The sequence below is a fragment of the Cupressus sempervirens genome, chromosome 6 (genome assembly GCF_028749045.1).
Source record: "Cupressus sempervirens isolate cs-2001-9-10 chromosome 6, ASM2874904v1, whole genome shotgun sequence".
Classification (NCBI taxonomy): Eukaryota; Viridiplantae; Streptophyta; class Pinopsida; order Cupressales; family Cupressaceae; genus Cupressus; species Cupressus sempervirens.
The window spans coordinates 328,434,714-328,454,467 of record NC_143123.1 but is presented as its reverse complement, the minus strand read 5'-3'; the positions used below and the strand labels follow the sequence as shown (position 1 = coordinate 328,454,467).

The 19,754-nt window shown below is 34.0% G+C and overlaps 1 protein-coding gene across 3 annotated transcripts in view; it reads right to left on the bottom strand.

Annotated features, from left to right (window-relative positions):
* LOC149552496 (D111/G-patch domain-containing protein) overlaps positions 1–9,053 on the bottom strand; it is a 29,873-nt gene extending 20,820 nt beyond the window's left edge. The window contains exons 1-2 of one of the 3 annotated variants that reach the window (XM_089788073.1): positions 8,528–9,053; positions 8,276–8,393 (exon numbers count right to left, since the gene is read on the bottom strand). In XM_089788073.1, coding sequence (XP_089644199.1) covers positions 8,276–8,347 — 72 coding nt within the window. In that variant the 5' untranslated portion in view covers positions 8,348–8,393; positions 8,528–9,053. The remainder of the gene's footprint in view (positions 1–8,275; positions 8,394–8,527) is intronic. The other 2 variants (XM_089788074.1, XM_089788072.1) reach the window with 2 other exon arrangements.
* Positions 9,054–19,754: the final 10,701 nt, after the last annotated feature.

Sequence of the window (19,754 nt, the reverse complement as noted above, 5' to 3'; positions counted from 1 at the left end):
CGATCTTTCATTTACATATATAAACAAAAAGTAATCATTGTAAGATGACAATCTTATAAATGGTAGACCTGCTATCATGACAAACTTCATTAAATTGTTGTCCCAAAGCGTTGGAAGTCATGATGATGAACATACAGAAGGTAACCATTGTAAGGTGGCAATCTTATAAATGGTAGACCTGTTATCATGGTTCTTTGGGCCGGATTTTGATAACCAACTCATCATGGTTCTTTGGGCCGGATTTTGACAACCAACTCATCATGGTTCTTTGGGTCAAATTTTGCCGAACACCTTCATAACCAACTTATCATGGTTCTTGGGGTCGGATTTTGCCAGACACCATGATAACCAACTTGTTATAGTTCTTTGGGCCGGATCTTGTTGGACACTATGACATAGTTACTATTATAGACCACACTTAAGGTGGTGTTTAAGCTTATATTAAAGTTATGGAATTTGTTTCAAATGTGTTATAAAAGTGAGATGATATCTCTTCATATACTTGAGGGCATAATGTGTTCTATCTCAATTCTTCTTAACTAAGAGGGAGTGTTAAAGTTGTAGCTTTAGACGAATTGATTCGATCTGATATACATTACCGTTATTGGTAACCATCATTTCCTATATATACTTATCTATGTTAATAATATATATATATTTTTATACATATTAATATTATTCATGCTAATATAATATTATTTAATGATGATTACACCATGCAGACATGTCTCTTCATGTCTCCTCTCATATTTATACGAGATCCAAATTTGCATTTTGAAATCATCAATAACAATGGCTATGATTCTACATTTGCAAAAACAATCCTAGAAATCAACAAGCTTATGAAAATATCATTTCCTATGAAGAATTCTCACAAAAGTTGACTAAAAGATTTGATCGTAAACATCCCCAAAGTGTCATTACAGAATTAACTCAACAAAAACAAATAGGGTCAGTAGATGAGTACACCCAAAGATTTCAAAATATATTGACTAAGTGGATGGGATAGATGAGGAAAAATTAACATACTTATATGTAGAAGGATTAGATGATTCAATTAAAGGGCTAGTGTCTGCCTTCAAGCTAACTACCCTGGATGATGCAATAGATATTGCCCTAAATGTTGAGAAATCAACAATGAACCATAGAAGCACAAACAATCATGTTAGGTCTTTCCAAAAGAGGGAACACAATCATAAACACGACCGTGCCAAGAAAGAAATTAAAAAGAAAAACTTATGTTATTAAGTGTCGAGAACCATGAGAAAAAGTCACCAGTGCTACAAGAAGGAATACTACCCATGTCGTAGATGCAAAGGGAAACAGGAGCCTGGGCACAAGTTTAAAATTCAGATCCACCAAATTGAAGAAGCTTCTACTAAAGAGGAAAATCCCGAAAAGAAAGCCAAGCATGAGGAATATGATGACAAAGACCAAGTAACCTTAGCCACTATCACCTCTAGGAAGGCAAAACACCACCCTTTCCAGATGAAGGGAATCCTTAAAGGACAAAAGGTTATTACTTTAGTAGACAGTGGAACATCCCATTATAAATGAATCCTTAGTGACAAAAAGAAAATTACAAATGAAAGAATGCAGAGGATTTTCAGCAACAACAGCAACAGAAGCCCTAGTTAAATGCGCAAAGAAGGTCCCACAACTAGAAATAATAATAGGGACACATCTTATTAAAAGAAATTTTTACATAGTACCACTCGATACAAACATAATATTGGGTACTCCTTGGATATACTCATTGGGTCGTTTCACATTTGACCTACCAAACCTATCTATTCACTTCGAAAATTTTGGGGAGGAAGTAGCATTGAAAAGGTTATGTCTCTTGCAAAAAGATGTGAAAATTCTTTAAAAAGGAACAAGGAGAATAGGCAACTCAATGCAAGATCCTTGACAAAACAGTTCCTCAAGAAAAAATCAGTTCACATTAATATAAAACCAACGCTAAAGAAGCATAAAAAGGTTTTTGACGATATTCTTCCAAGACTACCTCCCAAAAAAGGATTTGAACACATCATAGAATTACCAATAGTCACCACACCTTATCGGCACCCTCAAAAAATTAATGCGGAAATAGAGAAGACCATAAACAAACTCTTGGAGATGGGTCATATTCAACCAAGCTCCAGTTGATTTGCATCATCAGTTGTGATAGTCAAAAAGAACACAACAATGAGGATGTGAATTGATTATAGTGCTTTGAATAACAAGACAATAAAAAATCAATATCCTATCCCAAAGGTGGATGAACTAATTGATGAAACTACGTGGATCCAAATATTTCTCAAAAATAGACTTAGGATATCACCAAATTAGGATGAGAAAGGACATTCTAAAAACAGTCTTTCAATGTCACATGGATATTTCAAATTTATGGCCTTAACCTTTCGGTTAACCAATGCACCTACAAAATTTTGATCATGCATTCTTATCCTTTTGATTAACCAATACACCTACAACATTTCAATCATGCATGAATTACATCTTTAGGAAGCAACTCAAGAAATTTTTGCTAATATTTTTTTATAATATCCTTATCTACGACAAAACTTCAAAAGAACACCTTTAACACATAGATGAAGTATCAAAAATTCTCGAGCAAGAATCATTATACGTCAATGCTTCAAAATGCAAACTTGGCTTAAAGAAAATCTTATACTTGGAACACAAAATCAGGTAAACAAGAAGTGTGGACAAGGAAAAGATTAAAGCTATCAAGAAATGGCCTAAACCTGAGACTTTTAACCAAGGGGCTTTGTGGGACTTTGCAATTCCTACCGAAGATTTGAGAAAGGATTCTCAAAACTAGCAGCACCGCTTACAAATTTGACTAGGAAAGGAGTTTTCAAGTGGAATGAGCAAGCCCGACAAGCTTTCAAAGAGCTCAAAAAGACCACGAGTTCATGCTCCGTACTAGCCATTCCTGATTTTTCTCTACCCTTTGAGCTACAATGTGATGCATTTGGAGAAGATATCGGTGCAGTCCTCATGCAAAATAAGCACCCAATTGCTTTTGAGAGCAAGAAACTACACCTCACTGAAAGATCTTACTCAATATATGACAAAGAAATATTAGCAATAATGCATTTAGACAATACTTGTGTTGCGGCAAATTTTTGGTCAAGACGGATCACAACATTCTTCAATTCTTCTAGAAGCAAAAGGATCTAAATGACCAACAACAAAAATAGGTAAGCAAGTTATAAGCTTACAATTTTGACATAAAATAGGTTGAAGGCAAAAATAATATTGTGGTTAATGTGTTGTCTAGAAGACCTCACCTATGTTCGTTGGGGTCACATCCCCCCCCCCACCAAAAAAAAAACACCAGGTTTTTGGGACAAAATTGTCCTGAGGACAAGGTGACGAGTATGGGACATCCCCCTACCATCCCCACTTTGTCAAAATGTTGACGAAATGCCACAAAAACTCGAGGATGGCAAAGAGAAAAAGGGGACGTACGGTCGCCCCCAGGACAGTTGGGCATGCCACAAACATCCATTGACCAACCTAGGGACAATCGTTTCTCTCCCTTTGTTTGGACAGTCAAAAAAAAAATTATATTTGTTTTGTTTGCCTTAGAATTGGTTGAATAGTGGGCCCCACCTCCCCAACAGCCCTAAAAGGGCAAAAACGACCACATTAACCCATTGTTTACATTTGTTTTGGTTTGCATGTGAAGGCTGAGTTTATAGAAGCAGCTAGGGTTTTCATTTTGCAAGAAAAGGAGGTGATTTGCATGATTCCAAGCGCTTGTGCAAGGGTTTGAGTTTCCTCTATTGTGCACCAAGAATGAAAATCTTTATGCTTCCATTTTTCATTTTTTAAATAAATTTGCAGCTTGAAAGAGAGATATTTTATTTTTATTTTTATTGTTTCAGCTCATATTTTCATTGCAAATTAAAATCTCAAAAAAAAGCACAATAAGCAACACAGGTAGTACTAGTAGTAGTGGTGGTGCTAAGAAAAATGTGGTTAGGAATGATGTTGTTAATGGTGGGACTAGGAAAGAAGTTGATCTTAAAACTGATTTGTTTTAATGCCCTTCCACCATCATAAGGGATTATGCAAAGGGTCCTTTCAACGAAAAGGACCTCTTCTACAATTTGTCACAGCTAGGCTATGGGATAGAAAGAATGCAAGAGGGACTAGGGTGTGGGATTGTCATGTTTGTTATGATGATTTTAGGGGCAGCTATACAAAGTTGAAGTCACATTTTAAGTGTTGCATGGCATGGAGTCAAGTTTGTCCTAATTTGATTGATGAGGAGAGATTACAGTGCCAAAGATTGCACTTAGAGGCTGAAATGGGGGAGCAAAATTTGGCAGTAACATCAACCTCTATACACTCACAATCATCTAGGAATATGACATCCGCCACTGGTACTAGTGGCAACCCTACTAAGGCTAGAGGGAAGAGGAATATAAGAAGCATTGGGAAGGGCTCAATGGAAAGTTTGTTTAATGCACAAGCTAAGGAAGCTTGTAAGGCATCCATTGGTAGATTTTTTGTTGCTAATGGTATCACATATAATGCAGCCTATTCCATTAATTTTAAACAAATAGTAAAAGATATATTGAATATGAATCCCTCATTTGTACCAGTGATGAGCATAAGCTAAGAACCACCATCCTAGATAGTGAGTACTCTAAGGTTGCAATAATGTTTGAGGATATGAAGCGTACTTGGGTTTAAAAATGGTTGCTCTATTGTGATGGATGGGTGGACCGATGTTAGACATCGGTCACTCATCAATATCATTGTCACATCCCTTGTTGACTCTTATTTTTTGAAAGCCATAGATTTCTCAAGAAAGAGGAAGGATGTTAAGTTCCAAATCACCATTTTGAGGGATGCCACAAAGTAGGATGGGTCAGTTAATGTAGTACAGGTCCTCACAAATTCTGCACGTGTGTGCAAATCAGCCTATTTGATGGTAGAGGGTGCTTATAGCACATCTTTTGGACTCCTTGTTGTGTTCATGCATCAAACAATGCATTGAAGGACATGGGGAAGATTGAGAGGGTGAAACAAATGGTGTTAGATGCTAGAGAAGTGCAAATGTTTTTATGCAACCACCACTTCAGTTGCTCTATTCATGTCCTTCTCTAATAAGGAGTTTCTCAAACTAGCAAAGACAAGGTATATTTTAATTTCAGTTTAATTTGCTTTAAGTTTATTTTAATTTATAATTGTTACAAACTTATATGTGATGTGTTTAATGTTTAACTTTATTTTTATTTATAATTGTCCCGATAAGCATAGTTGGCATAATTGTCGAATAATCGACAATTTGTCACTAATCACCAAGTTTTATACTCAGATGAGCTTTTGGCAAATTTAGTCGCAGAGTAAAAACTTGTTTTTTTTTTGCATTAAGTCGTCGAGTAATCGGCGAGTTTTTTAAAACGACTTGGTTGCGTTAGACGACATCAGGATAAAGGGAAAAAACAATATCATTTGTTTGGCAGTTAATTTTCTACGTTGGGAGGCATTTATGTATATCTAAACTCTACTTGTTTATTTTGTATTCTCTTTAATTAACTAGCTCATTAAATGCAACTTCTATTCAAAATTTGTAAAAAAAAATGTATTTTAAATTAAATTTTAGCAGTTTTTTTAGGTTCCTGAGTTTTTTATAAAAATTGGCCGATTTTTCCCCAATTAAACTTTTTTTTGGGGCTTGGCGAGTTGTTGCCGAGTGAGAGTTTTCCAACTATGTCTGTAAGTATTGCACATAGTTCATATTGATGGGGATGATGATTGAGGTGCATGAGGCACTCTAATTGATGGTGGTAAATCCAATGTGGGGACCATGGTCCAGTTCTAAGTTTGTTAAAGGAAAAGTGGTGAGGCAAAGAATCCTTGATGACAACTAGTGGTCCACAATGAGGTAAGTTGCTGATTTAAATTAAATGAAAGTCTTTTGTTCGCTGATTTCCATGCTAAAATAAAATTTCTAATTCTGATTTTGATTTTTGTTTACATCTTTCAGATACATTTGCTCTGTCATAGCCCTCATTGTAGATGTCAATAGATATACAGATATTGACACTCCTAATCTTGGAGAGATTTATGAGACTTTTGACATCATGTTGAAGAAGATGAATAAAATTGTGGCAGCAAAGGATCCTACATTGGGGTTTTATGAGGAGCATACTAGGCCTATTGTGATGTAGAGGTGGAACATAATGAATAAACCGCTTCATATGGCAGCCTTTTCTCTAAATCCCAAATGGTATGCAGAGTTGGGTGGAAGGGACCTCCCATGTGATGATCTTGAGGTATTGGATGGCTTCATGAAAGCCATTGATAAGATGTTTTCAGCTCAGGAGACCTCTAATCTTCGTGCACGGTTCCTTGACTTCGCCAACCTTTGTGGCCCAAACTTGAGTAAGCCACAAGCAAAGTTTGATAGAGCGGATTTGGCACAGAGAGATCCTCCTGGATGGTGGACCTGGCACGGGCGAGATACACGAAAGCTGAAAGTACTTGCCACTCACCTTGCACAGGTTGCTAGTTCCTCAGCTACTGAGAGGAATCAGTCCAGATATTCATTTATCCACTCCATTAAGAGGATTAGACTTACCTCTAAACGAGCAGAGAAGCTAGTGGCAATGCATCATGCTCTTCAACTTGAGGATTGTCAAACTTCAGATTATAGGCAAACTCCAGCTTTGCGATGGGATGTTGAGCCTGAGGATGTGACCTAGGTAGATGAGGATGAGACGGCAGCAGGATTAGTTGGCATTCTACACTTCCTATGGAGCATGCTAGTAAGAAGAAAGATTGTAATTTTGATGCCATGGTGGCAAAAGAAGAATAGGAGCAGCAATTTGCTTCATTTTTCTTAGTTTCTATAGTTTGTTTTTTACGTTGAACTTCAGCATGATGGTGAAACTTTATGGCAGCCCTCTAGCCTTTGCACATATTTAGATTTCCATATTTCTATGATATTGTTCACTGCTAAACTTGTATTTTTGTTCACATATTGATATGCATATTGACAATTAAATATTGAATCGGTTATTATTTCCTAAATGGCATTCAAATTGTGTATGTTAAGGTTCTATAATATTTAAATGACATGCTTTATGCTTAGTTTCATATAAATGACATGTACATTTGCAAAATTAGGAAGGGCGGACCGTAACATCTCCCATCTCAAAATAAGAATTTGTATAGAGGAGTAAATTAAAAATAAATAAATTTCATTATTTACCAAATATAAGACAAATAGATTAAAAAAATGATCAAATACATTTCTTTTTTCAATATTTAATAATTTACTAATTATTGTGACTATTTTCATTCCATAATGTTTAGAATTCATCTTTAAATATTTATTGCTTATTGCAACTGCCAGATAATTAGACATGACACAAGCATGGGAAACTATAGTTTAAATAATAAATAAATGCCACGCTGGCAATTGACCTCCAAACACAGCGTCAAACTCCATGACAAAGCAAGGAAGGAAGCAATGTGTCTTTTGGAAACATGATGACTCTTTCACCCAAGCCAAATGACGCTAATGCTAAAAAGACCTACCCATCGCCAACCTCCAGAGACTTGGGCAAAACTGTAAACTTTCTGCTTATCAAGCTCATAATCATGAGTGAAATCATTGGCCTTATTTATCCTAATTGTACCATATCACACGTAGTTATTGCCCTAAATCATTAGATGAAACATATTCAATTATCTAGATGACACATGCCATACCTCAAACGAAGTTACAAACTCACCAAAACTGTGAATCGTAATCCTCATTGAAAATCCTCATTGAAAATGTTGCAGACAGGTAAAATGTGTATTACTATTTACCACCACAAGAACAAACATAAATTAACAATCAAAGTCTGATATTATGATTCTGTATCGGGTAAAACAAAAAATTTAGCCAAAACGAGCACTCTTTTGCATAGCGAGCTATAACTAATCCCGATTATTGAGATAATCATTTAAAGATTTCTAAGAGTGGATAGTTGATCATTATTTGAGCTCCTGTTTGTATACGTTTGTTGAACACCACCAAGTGTGTTTTCTACAGAACTGTATTCGTATTTGTTAACGCAATAGAGACATTCTGTGAAATTGGAAAAAAAAAAATTATAAGTATTAATCGTTCCAAGTCACTCTACATGCTTCACGAGCAAGAATTGATTCCCATGAAGCCCCCAAATCTGTAATATGTGAAAAGTTAATTGTGAAGTCGTATTTCAATATAGCCGAATGCTGTGGCTTAAATGCATACCTCTTCGCGCTCTCGTTTACGTTTCTCCAGAGCGCTCGTACCATTTTTACTGAAAGCCCACCCGTTATACATATTAAAAAAACAACCTTCACCCACCGTTTCAATTTATTTATTGTGCCTGCAAATTGAAGCATCAAAATAAAGTTAGAGTAATATCCTACAGATATCGGAAGTTTTCATACAAAATAAATCTACCCTGGCTTAAGGCATCTGAGACTGAAGAAAAACCCATAACATCCTTCAAGAGATTACCTAACTCCTAGAACTTTATAACACACGCAGTCGAATCCAATTTTAAACCCCAAAATAGAAGAGGAAAATCCATAACTATATGTTCGGCAGGCCGAGCATAAAACATATAATCCTCGAGTTTCACAAGATCCAAGATTCAAATTGCGAACACAGAAATGCGGCCGGCCCTCCAACTAAACCCCACGCTATAGATCACGGGATTGAAAGACCCGATGTCATGTACAACTAATGGCAGCAAAGAGAATTGAACCCTTTCCCCCCCCCCGACCGCATCGGATTACAAGACACAAGAAATTCCATTACGCACTTAAAACAATAAAAAGAGAAGAATCGCAGTGGACTGTTTACCTAGATTTTGCCTTGAACAGGAAAAGGAAGAACAGCAAATCTGAAATTTGGTGAAAGCTGAAAGTGTATACAGATTCTTGAGAGATGAATGCAAAAGACACTGTAAACGATAACCTAACCGCGGGGCTTGCCTGTCGGCGGAGATAAGCCGACGATAACAATGGTAATTAGCGAACCTGACAACCTCAATTCGCCTATCTCCTAATAAGAGCCCCTGGAATTAGCAAAACTGGATTTTGATTCAAAATCTGGATTTGTCAAAATTAGGTTTTGAAAAAAAAAAATGGGAAGTTACATTTTGGTTCATAAAATTGAAATTAGAATATTTTTAAAAAATTAAAATTAAAAATTTATTTTTTTTTTTATTTTTTTTTTTTTATAAATTTCCTATTTATTAAAGTTATTTATTATTTATTAAATTTTTTTAAAATTTATTTATGAATAAAGTTAATTTTTCAAATTATAAACTAAATTTTATTCTTTGATATTTTATTATACAAATATTTTAATTAATTTTAAAATGTTCATTTTTTTATTTATATTAATCATACAAAAATAAGTTATAAATAAAATAGCATGTTAATATTTATCATACAAAAATACATAACATCACAACATCACAACATTTGCCTAATGTGACGGTTAGAAACTCATAAACAAGTTTCAACATAGAAGTCATATTTGAACAATTATCCACATACAATCCAGTTATGGTTCAAACGAAGAAGTCAATCTCTACACAAAATTATAAATTTATGCATATTTTCACATATGATCCCAACAAAGAAGTTCAAACATAATACAAAGAAAGCATCATAGAAAGATAATTTTTGCCTTTGTCGTAGAAGCAACCATGACTTTATCCACCTCTCAAGCCTTACATAACTTGCACTCAAATTCCTCGGTACATTGTACAGTTATAGCTGGGGCATCCTTGACCCAATCAAAGTGTTTGCAACCATTATTCCCCCACAATACCAAATATTTGTTAGTTCTTGCAATAATGTTAAACTTGATACAATATTTTTAAACAAAAATATATTAACCACCTTTTTTCTATTTGAACAACACCAAAATTGACATCTACGATTAATCAGGGTATTTGATGTCTTTAACAAGCACGAGACACCACAATGACACCTTAGCACATTCAGCATAGCCATCAACCTATTATAATTATTACAATTTCAAATATTACATTAGATAGATGAATATTATGATAAAATGTATAATCTAATTTTTAATTAGGATAGGGAAGCATCAATATAATATACATACACATAATAAATATTTAACATTTGGCAGATTATATTACAAATAGCATAAGATATGGAGATGTGAAACTTTACAGTAGTGCATTATATTCAAGCATATAAGTCTCGTACAAGAAATCATTGAAAACATATGCAACTAGATAGAGATACACCCAAAAATAACTGCACTAACAATGAAAAATAACATGCAATATAAAACATTGTATATTTGTTATCATGTTAACACAACAGTCAAAAAAATAACAGTCAAATGAAAGAGATGATTAAAAAGGACACAAATTGTGCACATTCATAGACAAAATAAAAGCACATAAAATATCATCCAAAATGGATATGCTATCATAAGAAATGAAACCCAACTAACCCAACCAACTATAAAAGGAAAAGCACATTCATAGATGAAATAAGAGACGCAAGCGTCATAGTTCCTGCCAAATGAATAATGGTTGCAGTGTTGTGGATTGAAAAAATAAAAAGTAGAAATAAGATGGAAAAAACAAAATTTAGAGAAGTGAGAAAAAAACTAATAGATGTGCATTGATGAACATGGAGCAGTGATCGTATTGCTAGTTAATAGCCAAATGCACGGGGACTTCATGCCCCTAGGCTAGCCACAACATTGTTTGAGTGTTGGCCACTAAAAATTATAGGTTCTTTTAAGAAGCTCAAAAGACTACACCGATGGAAGTACATTGTGGTGACAAAGGAGCAATGATAAAGTTATTGGAGCCTGTGTGATTTTTTTGTTAAAGAGATATATTCCTTGAAATAGTTGGAAAAGGAGAAAGATGGAGATTTATATATATGAAGACAGATTGAAAAGAGAGATAATGATAATAGAGATTTATAGATAGAAATGAAGGATAGGAAGAGATTTAAAAGAGAGGGAATGATATATTATTATAGGGACAATGAATAGAGATAGTTGGAAGAGAATTTTTTTTTTTTTTAAGATTAAAGATTATGTTATTTTAAGAAATATTTAAATAACTATTCTAAAATTTAGTTAAATCAATGAAATATTTGTTTCTACCTTTTTCAATATAAATATAAATTTTAAATTTTAAAATATAAATTGTTGACTACTTGGTCTAAACTAACAAAAGAGTTAGTAAGTTTGAAGAATAATATTAGTTTTACAAATTTTAAAATGTGAAAAAAAAAAATTAAAACAAGATTGAAAAAAAATAGCTAGTTAAACATAGTGTGAAAAAAGTTAACATTTACAATTGACAAAAGTAAGGGACAATGTAAAACTAATAAATATATTTCAAATAGAAAATATAAAATATAAAACATTAAAAACTAAATTTAAATTTTTTTGTAACAAAATTTATAAATATTTTAAGTAAAAATTTATCAAATCATTATATTCTTAGAAATATACTTTTGTTATTAATTAATTTAATTATAATTTAGAATAAAAATAATAATTTTAAAATTAAAATAAAATAGTTTTAAATTATTATGAAGAAAAAATTAAGTAAATGTATTTTTAAATGATATGATAATTAGTTTTTAAGTAAGATTTTAAATAAACTTAAACTCAAAAATAACCTAGATTGATATATTTACAATCTTTGGTAAGAAAAATGATTTAGTTATTACCGTTGATTAGACATGTGTTTATATCTTAGATAGTGAGGTGGAAGATAATTGTGAAAAAGATAACGCTATCATTAATGCATGTCATTATTGTTGTTGGAAAAATATGTGTATTTTTGTTAAGGAAAATTGATTCTTCTCCCTACCAAAAATAGTATGAACGAATAGAATGAACACAAAATATCATTTATAAAATAAGGAAAAATGAAAAATAAATATACACATTTTAAGTTCCATATAAACTTTTAAGTTCTTTGAATTGATTAGTTAATCTAATCGAAAAATTGCATTCAATGATTGTGATAGTATCCCGCCTTGGTAGGAACTAATAAATAACAATGTAAGAAATTGATATTGTTAAAGACAACAACACATAAAATATGAATATGATAGTTATAAGTCATCACTTTAATGCAATACAATTGTTAAAACACAATCAAAAGTGGTTTTTTGTGATAGTGAATGTAGTGTTGTCATGTCAAAATATTCACATTAAATGACAAAACAATCTCAAGAGTTTTAATCCATGCTCAATCTATAGCCCTTCATGCTTCAGTTGTACATATCTCACTCTCTCCCCTTCAGTCATTCTTAAGAACCCTTTGGCTCTTGTGTTTTTAAGCAAAAAGCTATCATAAGCCTGTAGCATGTTATCTTCACTGAGATTGGGTATAACTCTTAGGGCATCATACACCTTATCATAAAGTGAATCTAAGTGCTCTTCATCCATTCTTATATTTTGTGTTTCCTTGAGACCAACATTTAAAGAATTGAAATAATTGATAGCATCAGATATAACATCCATGGAACAAACCATGCTAGCCTTCTTTCTCTTCTCCTTGATGATGTTTGTGACAAAAACTGTTTGTCAGTTACACTAGATTGATTGGAAGGATTCATGTCATTATCCAAATCAGTAGCATTATCCATTGTTGTCTTAAAGTCCCCAACATCATCTAGATCAATCACCTCATTCATAAGGTTCCCTTTTTCATTGTCATGCGATGTTGCAGTTATTGTCCCTTCAGCTATGTCATTGTCCACAATGTAGGCTAACTCGTTGAAGTACTGATATGGTTGCCTCTTATAAACTTTCACATTTTTGAAATCTTTTTGCTGGATGTTGGCATAATCAATGAATTAGTTTTTGAGTAAATATATAAGATAGCTTATACTTTAAATCATAAGAATTTGAAATAACATATTACCTTAAGAAGCTCATCCCATACACTCTCATCGGCATCCATACATTGAGAAGCCTCGTTCCATGCAAACCCACTTGTATTTTTTAATTCTTTCATAACTCTGTAGCCAAGCTTCCATGTTTTCAACTTATTTTTGAAATTATCTTTTGATAGATGAAGGTTCAATTCTGCATTGAACTTTTTTTCGATAGCAGTCCATGCCTCTTTTCCAAATCCCCCCTCTTCTCTTCTACCTGTATGCACCCAAAAATGGTCGCCTAGACTATGGGCCCCCATTATTCAATTTATCAATTTATCAAATTTTCTGAATCAATGGTTTGTAATATTTTATTAAATATATTCAAATCAATTTCCTTGATCAAATTCGATTTATTTCATTTCTAAGATTGATCATTTTATTCCAAGTCTTATTTAATTAAAAGAAAATCTTCTCTTTTAATTAAATAAAATAAAATCCCCATTTAATTAAAAGAAAACCTCTCTTTTAATTAAACAGTTCATCCACATTTAATTAATTAAGAGAAAAACCTCTCTTTTAATTTAATTAAATATCTTCTATTTAATTAAAAAGAACTTGCTCCCTTTTAATTAAATAAAAATCCCACTTAAATATCTCTTTTGATGAAAAAAGGAAATAAAATAAATTCTTTTTATTTAATTTCTCTACACTTAAAAATGTGATCTAAGTGGGATTTATCTTTCCACTTTCTCCTCAACCACTCCTCTTTTGTCATTGGTGGAATTTTGTCTCACATGGATCAAGCTCTATTATCCCATATTGGTTGTGAGAAGCCTCTCACCTCCATAATTTCCTTTATAAGGGAGAGCCCTCTCCTCATGTTAGACACCCATGATTATGCTATCGTTATGCTGCAGGTTTGAAGACCAATTTTTTAAGGAGTTTGAATACAAAAGCTTTTTGTGGAGAACTTCTATTTTTTTGTCTTTTTCTCTCTTGCACCCATCATGGGCTTTTAGCTTAGATCTTACATTTATAGATTAGATTTTTCTTTCATAGATTAGATCATATTTTCATGCATATTTGAAGATCATGGAGACTAGCATTCTTGCTTTTCCTCTTTGAATCTCTCATCTCATGGTGTACTTGCATGGGCACAAAAATAGGTCAAACTGAGGGCCTCCATTGCAAACCCTTGCACTCTATGAGTAGAGAGTTATGGATCGATTTGTGAGGGCTCATTCTTGAGTTTTCTTACATGTAATGATTCATAGAAGTGTGACAACATTTTAGCACACATTTTTGGCGCCCACCGTGGGGCTTGAATCAAGTTTCTAGCTCCATTTACTTTTATTTTTCATCTCTGGTTTTTTACAGCAGCATATTGGATCTAATCAAGTGCTCTTGTAAATTTTTCACTTTGGTTTTAAGGCCAACCCATATATAGATTGGTTTGCAGGCAAAAAATCTAGTTGGTTTAAAGATTCAATCATATCTTTTAAACCACTTAGAGTTTGGTTCTGAAATTTTTTTTGTGGGTTGGTTATGTGTCCAACATGTCCCAGTTCGATTTTCAGATCATTTTGACATGATTTGCACAAGTTATGAATTTCTCTTTATTTTTCATAAAAAGTCATTTCTGATCGCAAATCAGCGTATTTTTTGGAAAAATTTATATTTTTAGAAAGCTTTTTGAATTCTAATGGGGGTTCTTTCTTTGTGTTTTGAATTTTGAGGCCGTATTAAAGATCAAAAACTCGATTTGATGAATCTGGCCTATTTTGAAAAATTGGGTCCCTAGTGCACAAATGAAATTTTTTTTTTGAATTTCTTACATTTTTGGAAAGCTCTTTAGTTTTTACTAGGGGTCTCTTCTTTTCATTTCTATTTTTGGGTTCAAAATCATAGCAAAAAAAAGGTCTAATCATGTTGACTAGGTTATTCGTATTTTTTTTGCAGGGATTTTCGTGTTTTTCTGATTTTTTTCTGTTAACTGCTCACTGTTTTGGGTTTTTCTATGTTTTCTGATTTTTTTGGAACAACATAGCAGCAAGTTATGATTTCATTGGAAAAAAGTGCTAAAGTTGTTAAAAATAGGTAAGATCTACTAAGCGCATTGCGAGGACTTCAGGTATTCTTCTTTGGCTGATAACACTTTGATTTGGAACTTTAAAATGAACCTCTCATGTGTCTAGCTTGTGTGTTTTGCTTATGCTTTTATTTTTCAAACACATGCATAATTGATACTAGGTTGTAATCTCCATTGATTTTTATTTAGCAAGCTTGATTATTAGTGATAGATTTAGATAGCTATATTGGGTTATTGGACTCGCTGAATTCGGCGGCCCCTCATTCCACCCCGTGGTTGCAAGATCAGTGCCACATTAAAGGGGATGGGTCTACAGGATAGAAGCGTTAAGTGCTCCACTTGGCAACCCTCTTGTGCTTTCTAGAACTCACTAATCTTTGAGTTGTGGACTCGTTTTGGCTTGTGTGAGGGGTTAAGTGTTCCACATCTTTGGACTCACCTTACATTAGTTAAAGCGTTAAGTGTACCACCTTGTGCTTTTTTATTATTCTTGGATAGATTTGCTTTTGGGGAATGAACATCTGTACACACATAGTAATTAGGCCCCATGAATACTATTCGTGGATCTTGAGGGAGTGAGTTCCTAGTGAAACTCCTCTCAAAGACGGATTCCTTGTAGGTGGGGAGGATACTTTGAGAATCTCTTAGATGGATCTTCAACTTGGTGATTGAGGCATCCTTTCTCCGGAGAGGTTGATAGATCACTAGGGGTTGATTTCATAGATCTTGAGATAATCTTAGTTAGCGTGTCGGATTAATCTGGTTGCTTTGATTGGGCTAAAAGTGAAAAGGTGTCAAAACCTTGGATCTAAAAGCTAAGTCCCCTTGTGGTCCACTATTGTGAGTCGGTCACCTTTAGAGAGGGTTAACCATAGCAGACAATCCCTATACAGGGCAAACTGCAGACGGAACCTCAAGCGGTAATAGCCACTTCTGCCGTGGTTGCAACAATCACTATATAAATGTCCTCGTGGAAGAAATCTCCATGGGGTATGGTTCATTGTGGGTTGTCAGATCTCCCTAGCAGCTCTTGAAGATTAAGTTCTCAGACTGTGTCAAAACCTCGGTGCGCCGAGATTGGAGGTCACCCCTGTGAATCATAAAAGTTGCAGAGTCAAACCATTACTAAAAACCTTAGAGAGGCCAAATTTTATTTTCTAGGGATCTATGCAATGATTGTGAAACTTTTTGAGAACATACACAATTAGCTCTCCTAGGGATTAGCATAAACTAAGTCACTTGATTGCTCATGCGCAAGGTTGCTTTTGCCTTGCTCATTGTTTGAAGACTGCTTGCTTGAACTCCTTGATTGCTATCTTATGTGCCTATTCAATGATGAAAACCTATTGATGTGCTTACTTGATCTTTTAAAACAAATATGGGTTCCTGAGTTGAGACTTCACGATCAAATAACTTTGTTGTCCCATTATTTCGAGTCTCCCTAGGTTGATCCTATTTGGATTAGGCTACTTAACCCATTTTTAGAAGCTTTTTTTGCACCTTAGGTTATTGTGCTTTGACCTCTTGAATTAGTAGTCATTGATTTCACAAGAGACCTTGTTTGGAGTTGGTAAGTTAGAAACTGTCCTTATTGAGAAAGATATACACTTGGATCCTTTGATATTACACTTGGAGAGTCTTAGTAATCTCTTGTCCATTCACTTTCATCAAAGTTCAATTTTAATTATTTATAATTTGGGTCAATCATCCTCCTGATCCATATGTGCTAGGGTATTTACCCAAAGTTGTGGGCACCTCTGTGGCAGTGTTGGTTTACACCTATTGCAAAATTCTATCTTATCACATCTCTTTTGGACAAGTGAGAGCTTTTACTATCCTAGTTTGGTACCAACGTTTCTTAGGGTTATCCTATCAACTAGTGCCTTTTCTTTCATGTTGATTACAAGTGCTATTACATGTTGCTCAACATTCAAATGATCTCAAATGGTATCAAAATTCTCAAAATGACTCTTGGTCTTCTTTCTTCTTCATCTTTCATTTCTTTCTAATCTCCCATTTCTATTCTTTCTTTTCTTCATGTCTTTTTGATTATTTTCCTCCTATTATCATATAGTCTACCTTCTTCTATTCATTCTTTCTCTTCTTCCATACTTGATTCTTCTTCTTCTAGAACCATGAATCTTGGATATCTTTTTAGGGATCCTCATTTGAGCTCAGATGAAATCCACCTCCTTCTTGAATTTGAAAAGTGTTGTCACTCCAATAGATGCATGGATGCTAACGTTGCAACAAAAATGATTAAAAAAATGGATAAATCAGACACCTTTGCTAGGATCATGTGCAAGATCAAATCACAATATCCTTCTTCCAAATATTTCCCATCTTCCAAGTCTTATCATGATTCTTCTAAATATCATATAGATTTTCCATCTTCCAAGTCTTATCATGATTCTTCTAAATATCATACAGATTCTTCATTCTCCAAGTCTTATCATGATTCTTCTAAATATCGTTCAAATTCCTTATCTTCCAACTCTTATCATGATTCTTCTAAATATCCTTCATATTCTTCATCTTCTAAGTCTTACGATAATTCTTCTAAATATCATTCACATACTTCATCTTCTAAATCTTACCATGACTCTTCTAGATATCATCCATCTAGGTCTTCACCTACCTCTTTTTCACGATATCATTCTTCTTCTACTTCTACCAAGAGTCTTATTCCTCTTATTAAGACATATGATAATGAACAACATGAAAAGTCTTGTGATATGCCTATCTATAATTCTTCTAGTGACAATGATTATGATGGTGATGATTATTACATTCCAACAGTTCCTAAAAGTCCTCCTAGTCCTATGCTTGTGCTTAAAGGGGATGAGTCACGAAAAGATATTGATGGTAATTCACATGAATCAAATCTTGAAAACAACATTGATAAATTTTGTGAACAATACCTAAATGATAAATCTGCATTTTTTGATAAAGAGAAAGCATTTTTTTGTGTTGAAATACAACATCAATGGGATAAGAGTTCCTCTTCTAAGAACCCTCGTGTTGAAAATAAAGATTACACTCTTGAGAAAGATCATGTTAATGTTGAACCTTTGTCTTCTGATGCTCCCCTTCCATCTTCTACTTCCTCCACTATCCATACATTCCCTAAAGATTCTAAGACTCTCAAATCTTCTACCAATCATTCATCCAACAAAGATCCTAATGCTTTTCATGCAGTTCCCTATAGTTATCCTCAAGGGCTACCTCTTAAAGAAACTCAAGCTAACCTTCACTTGGCTACAAATACCTTTGACAATGCTAAACCTAAAGAGCCTAAGCCTTCATGCACTATAATGCCTACTTCAGCTAGTCCTTCATCATTTATTCCAAAGTCTTCCATACAATTCCAACATGCTTCCTTCTCCTTAGCACTGGCTTCATGTCAAGAGGACTCTAAAAATGATAAAGAAAAGAATATAAAAAAAGATCAAGATCAAGAACCTTCCATGTCATCCAATCCTTTTCACAATGTTTCTGATACATTTTATGGTTCTTTTGATCCCTTACACCCTTTCTCATTCATTCCACCATGTCTTAAGCCTTCTCCTAAGCAAGATCAAGATACTGCTTGCACCACTGAGCCTATTGACAATAAAAATGGCCTTAGTACACTTTCTCCTTCCAAAGATGATACTTCCATTAAGGTTATTAAAAATGATGCTATTACTTCCAATGTTGAGCCTATTGAAAATCAAGAGAACTATTCTATGCTTATGCTATCCAAAGATCCTTGTCAAGATCAAAGTCTTCCATCTTCTTGTTCTACCACTCCATGTTCCCTTCCACTTTCTACTCTTCCTAAGTCTTCTCAAGCTATAAGTTCTCCTATCAATGAAGTTGCTCCTATTAAAGATGTTTATGTTCCTATTGAAAATCCTGATGCTCACTCTAAAGATGCGGATGTCCTTGATTGTCATATAGATGTTAATGAACTTATTGATTATCCTTTTGCATCTTCCGCATCCATCCTTGGACCTCCCCCATCAATACTAAATCCTTCACATTTTCCTTCCATCTTGGGTCCTTATGTCCCTTCACTTTCCCCTCCCAATTCTCCTAGTTCTCCATCCATCTTGGGTCCTTACATCCCTCCCTCTCCTATCTTTCCTCAAGATCAACATATATGCATATCCTTGAATCCTTTTCATCCACCCACTCACCTAAACCAGTCATATCATCCTTCTTCTTCCACAAGTCCCAAGTCTTTTGGAAGTAACTTGAATGTTCAATACAAGAAAAAGAAGCAATTCAAGAATCCATATAAAAAAGAAGACCACCATGTCTCTTCTAATCGACATGGGGGCATAAAGTCAAAAAAGATATCTAAGAAAAAAATTACAAGACAAGTATGGGTTCCAAAATTCATCATTGAAGATATTATCTCTAAATCATCAAAAAGAAATGAAAAGAAGCCTAAGGCTATATGGATTCCAAAATCTCTCTTGAGAGAGTCTAATGATGAACAACAATTAAATTTGACATTCAAGCTTCCAAAGAATTCCACTTCATCTTCTTCCAAAAGCATTCTTCCATTCCATGTGCCTAAACTACAACCTTTTCTATCCACTCACCATATTCCTTCACATATTCCTTCATTCACATTTTCTCCATCCTTTCACCACCCTTCAAGGTGTGTGTTGACGTTGATCTTGCCTTCATTTCTATCTTCCAATCTCACTTGCTTTGCATAAAGCCATATCCTCCATTTTTTTTGTCTTCCATCTTC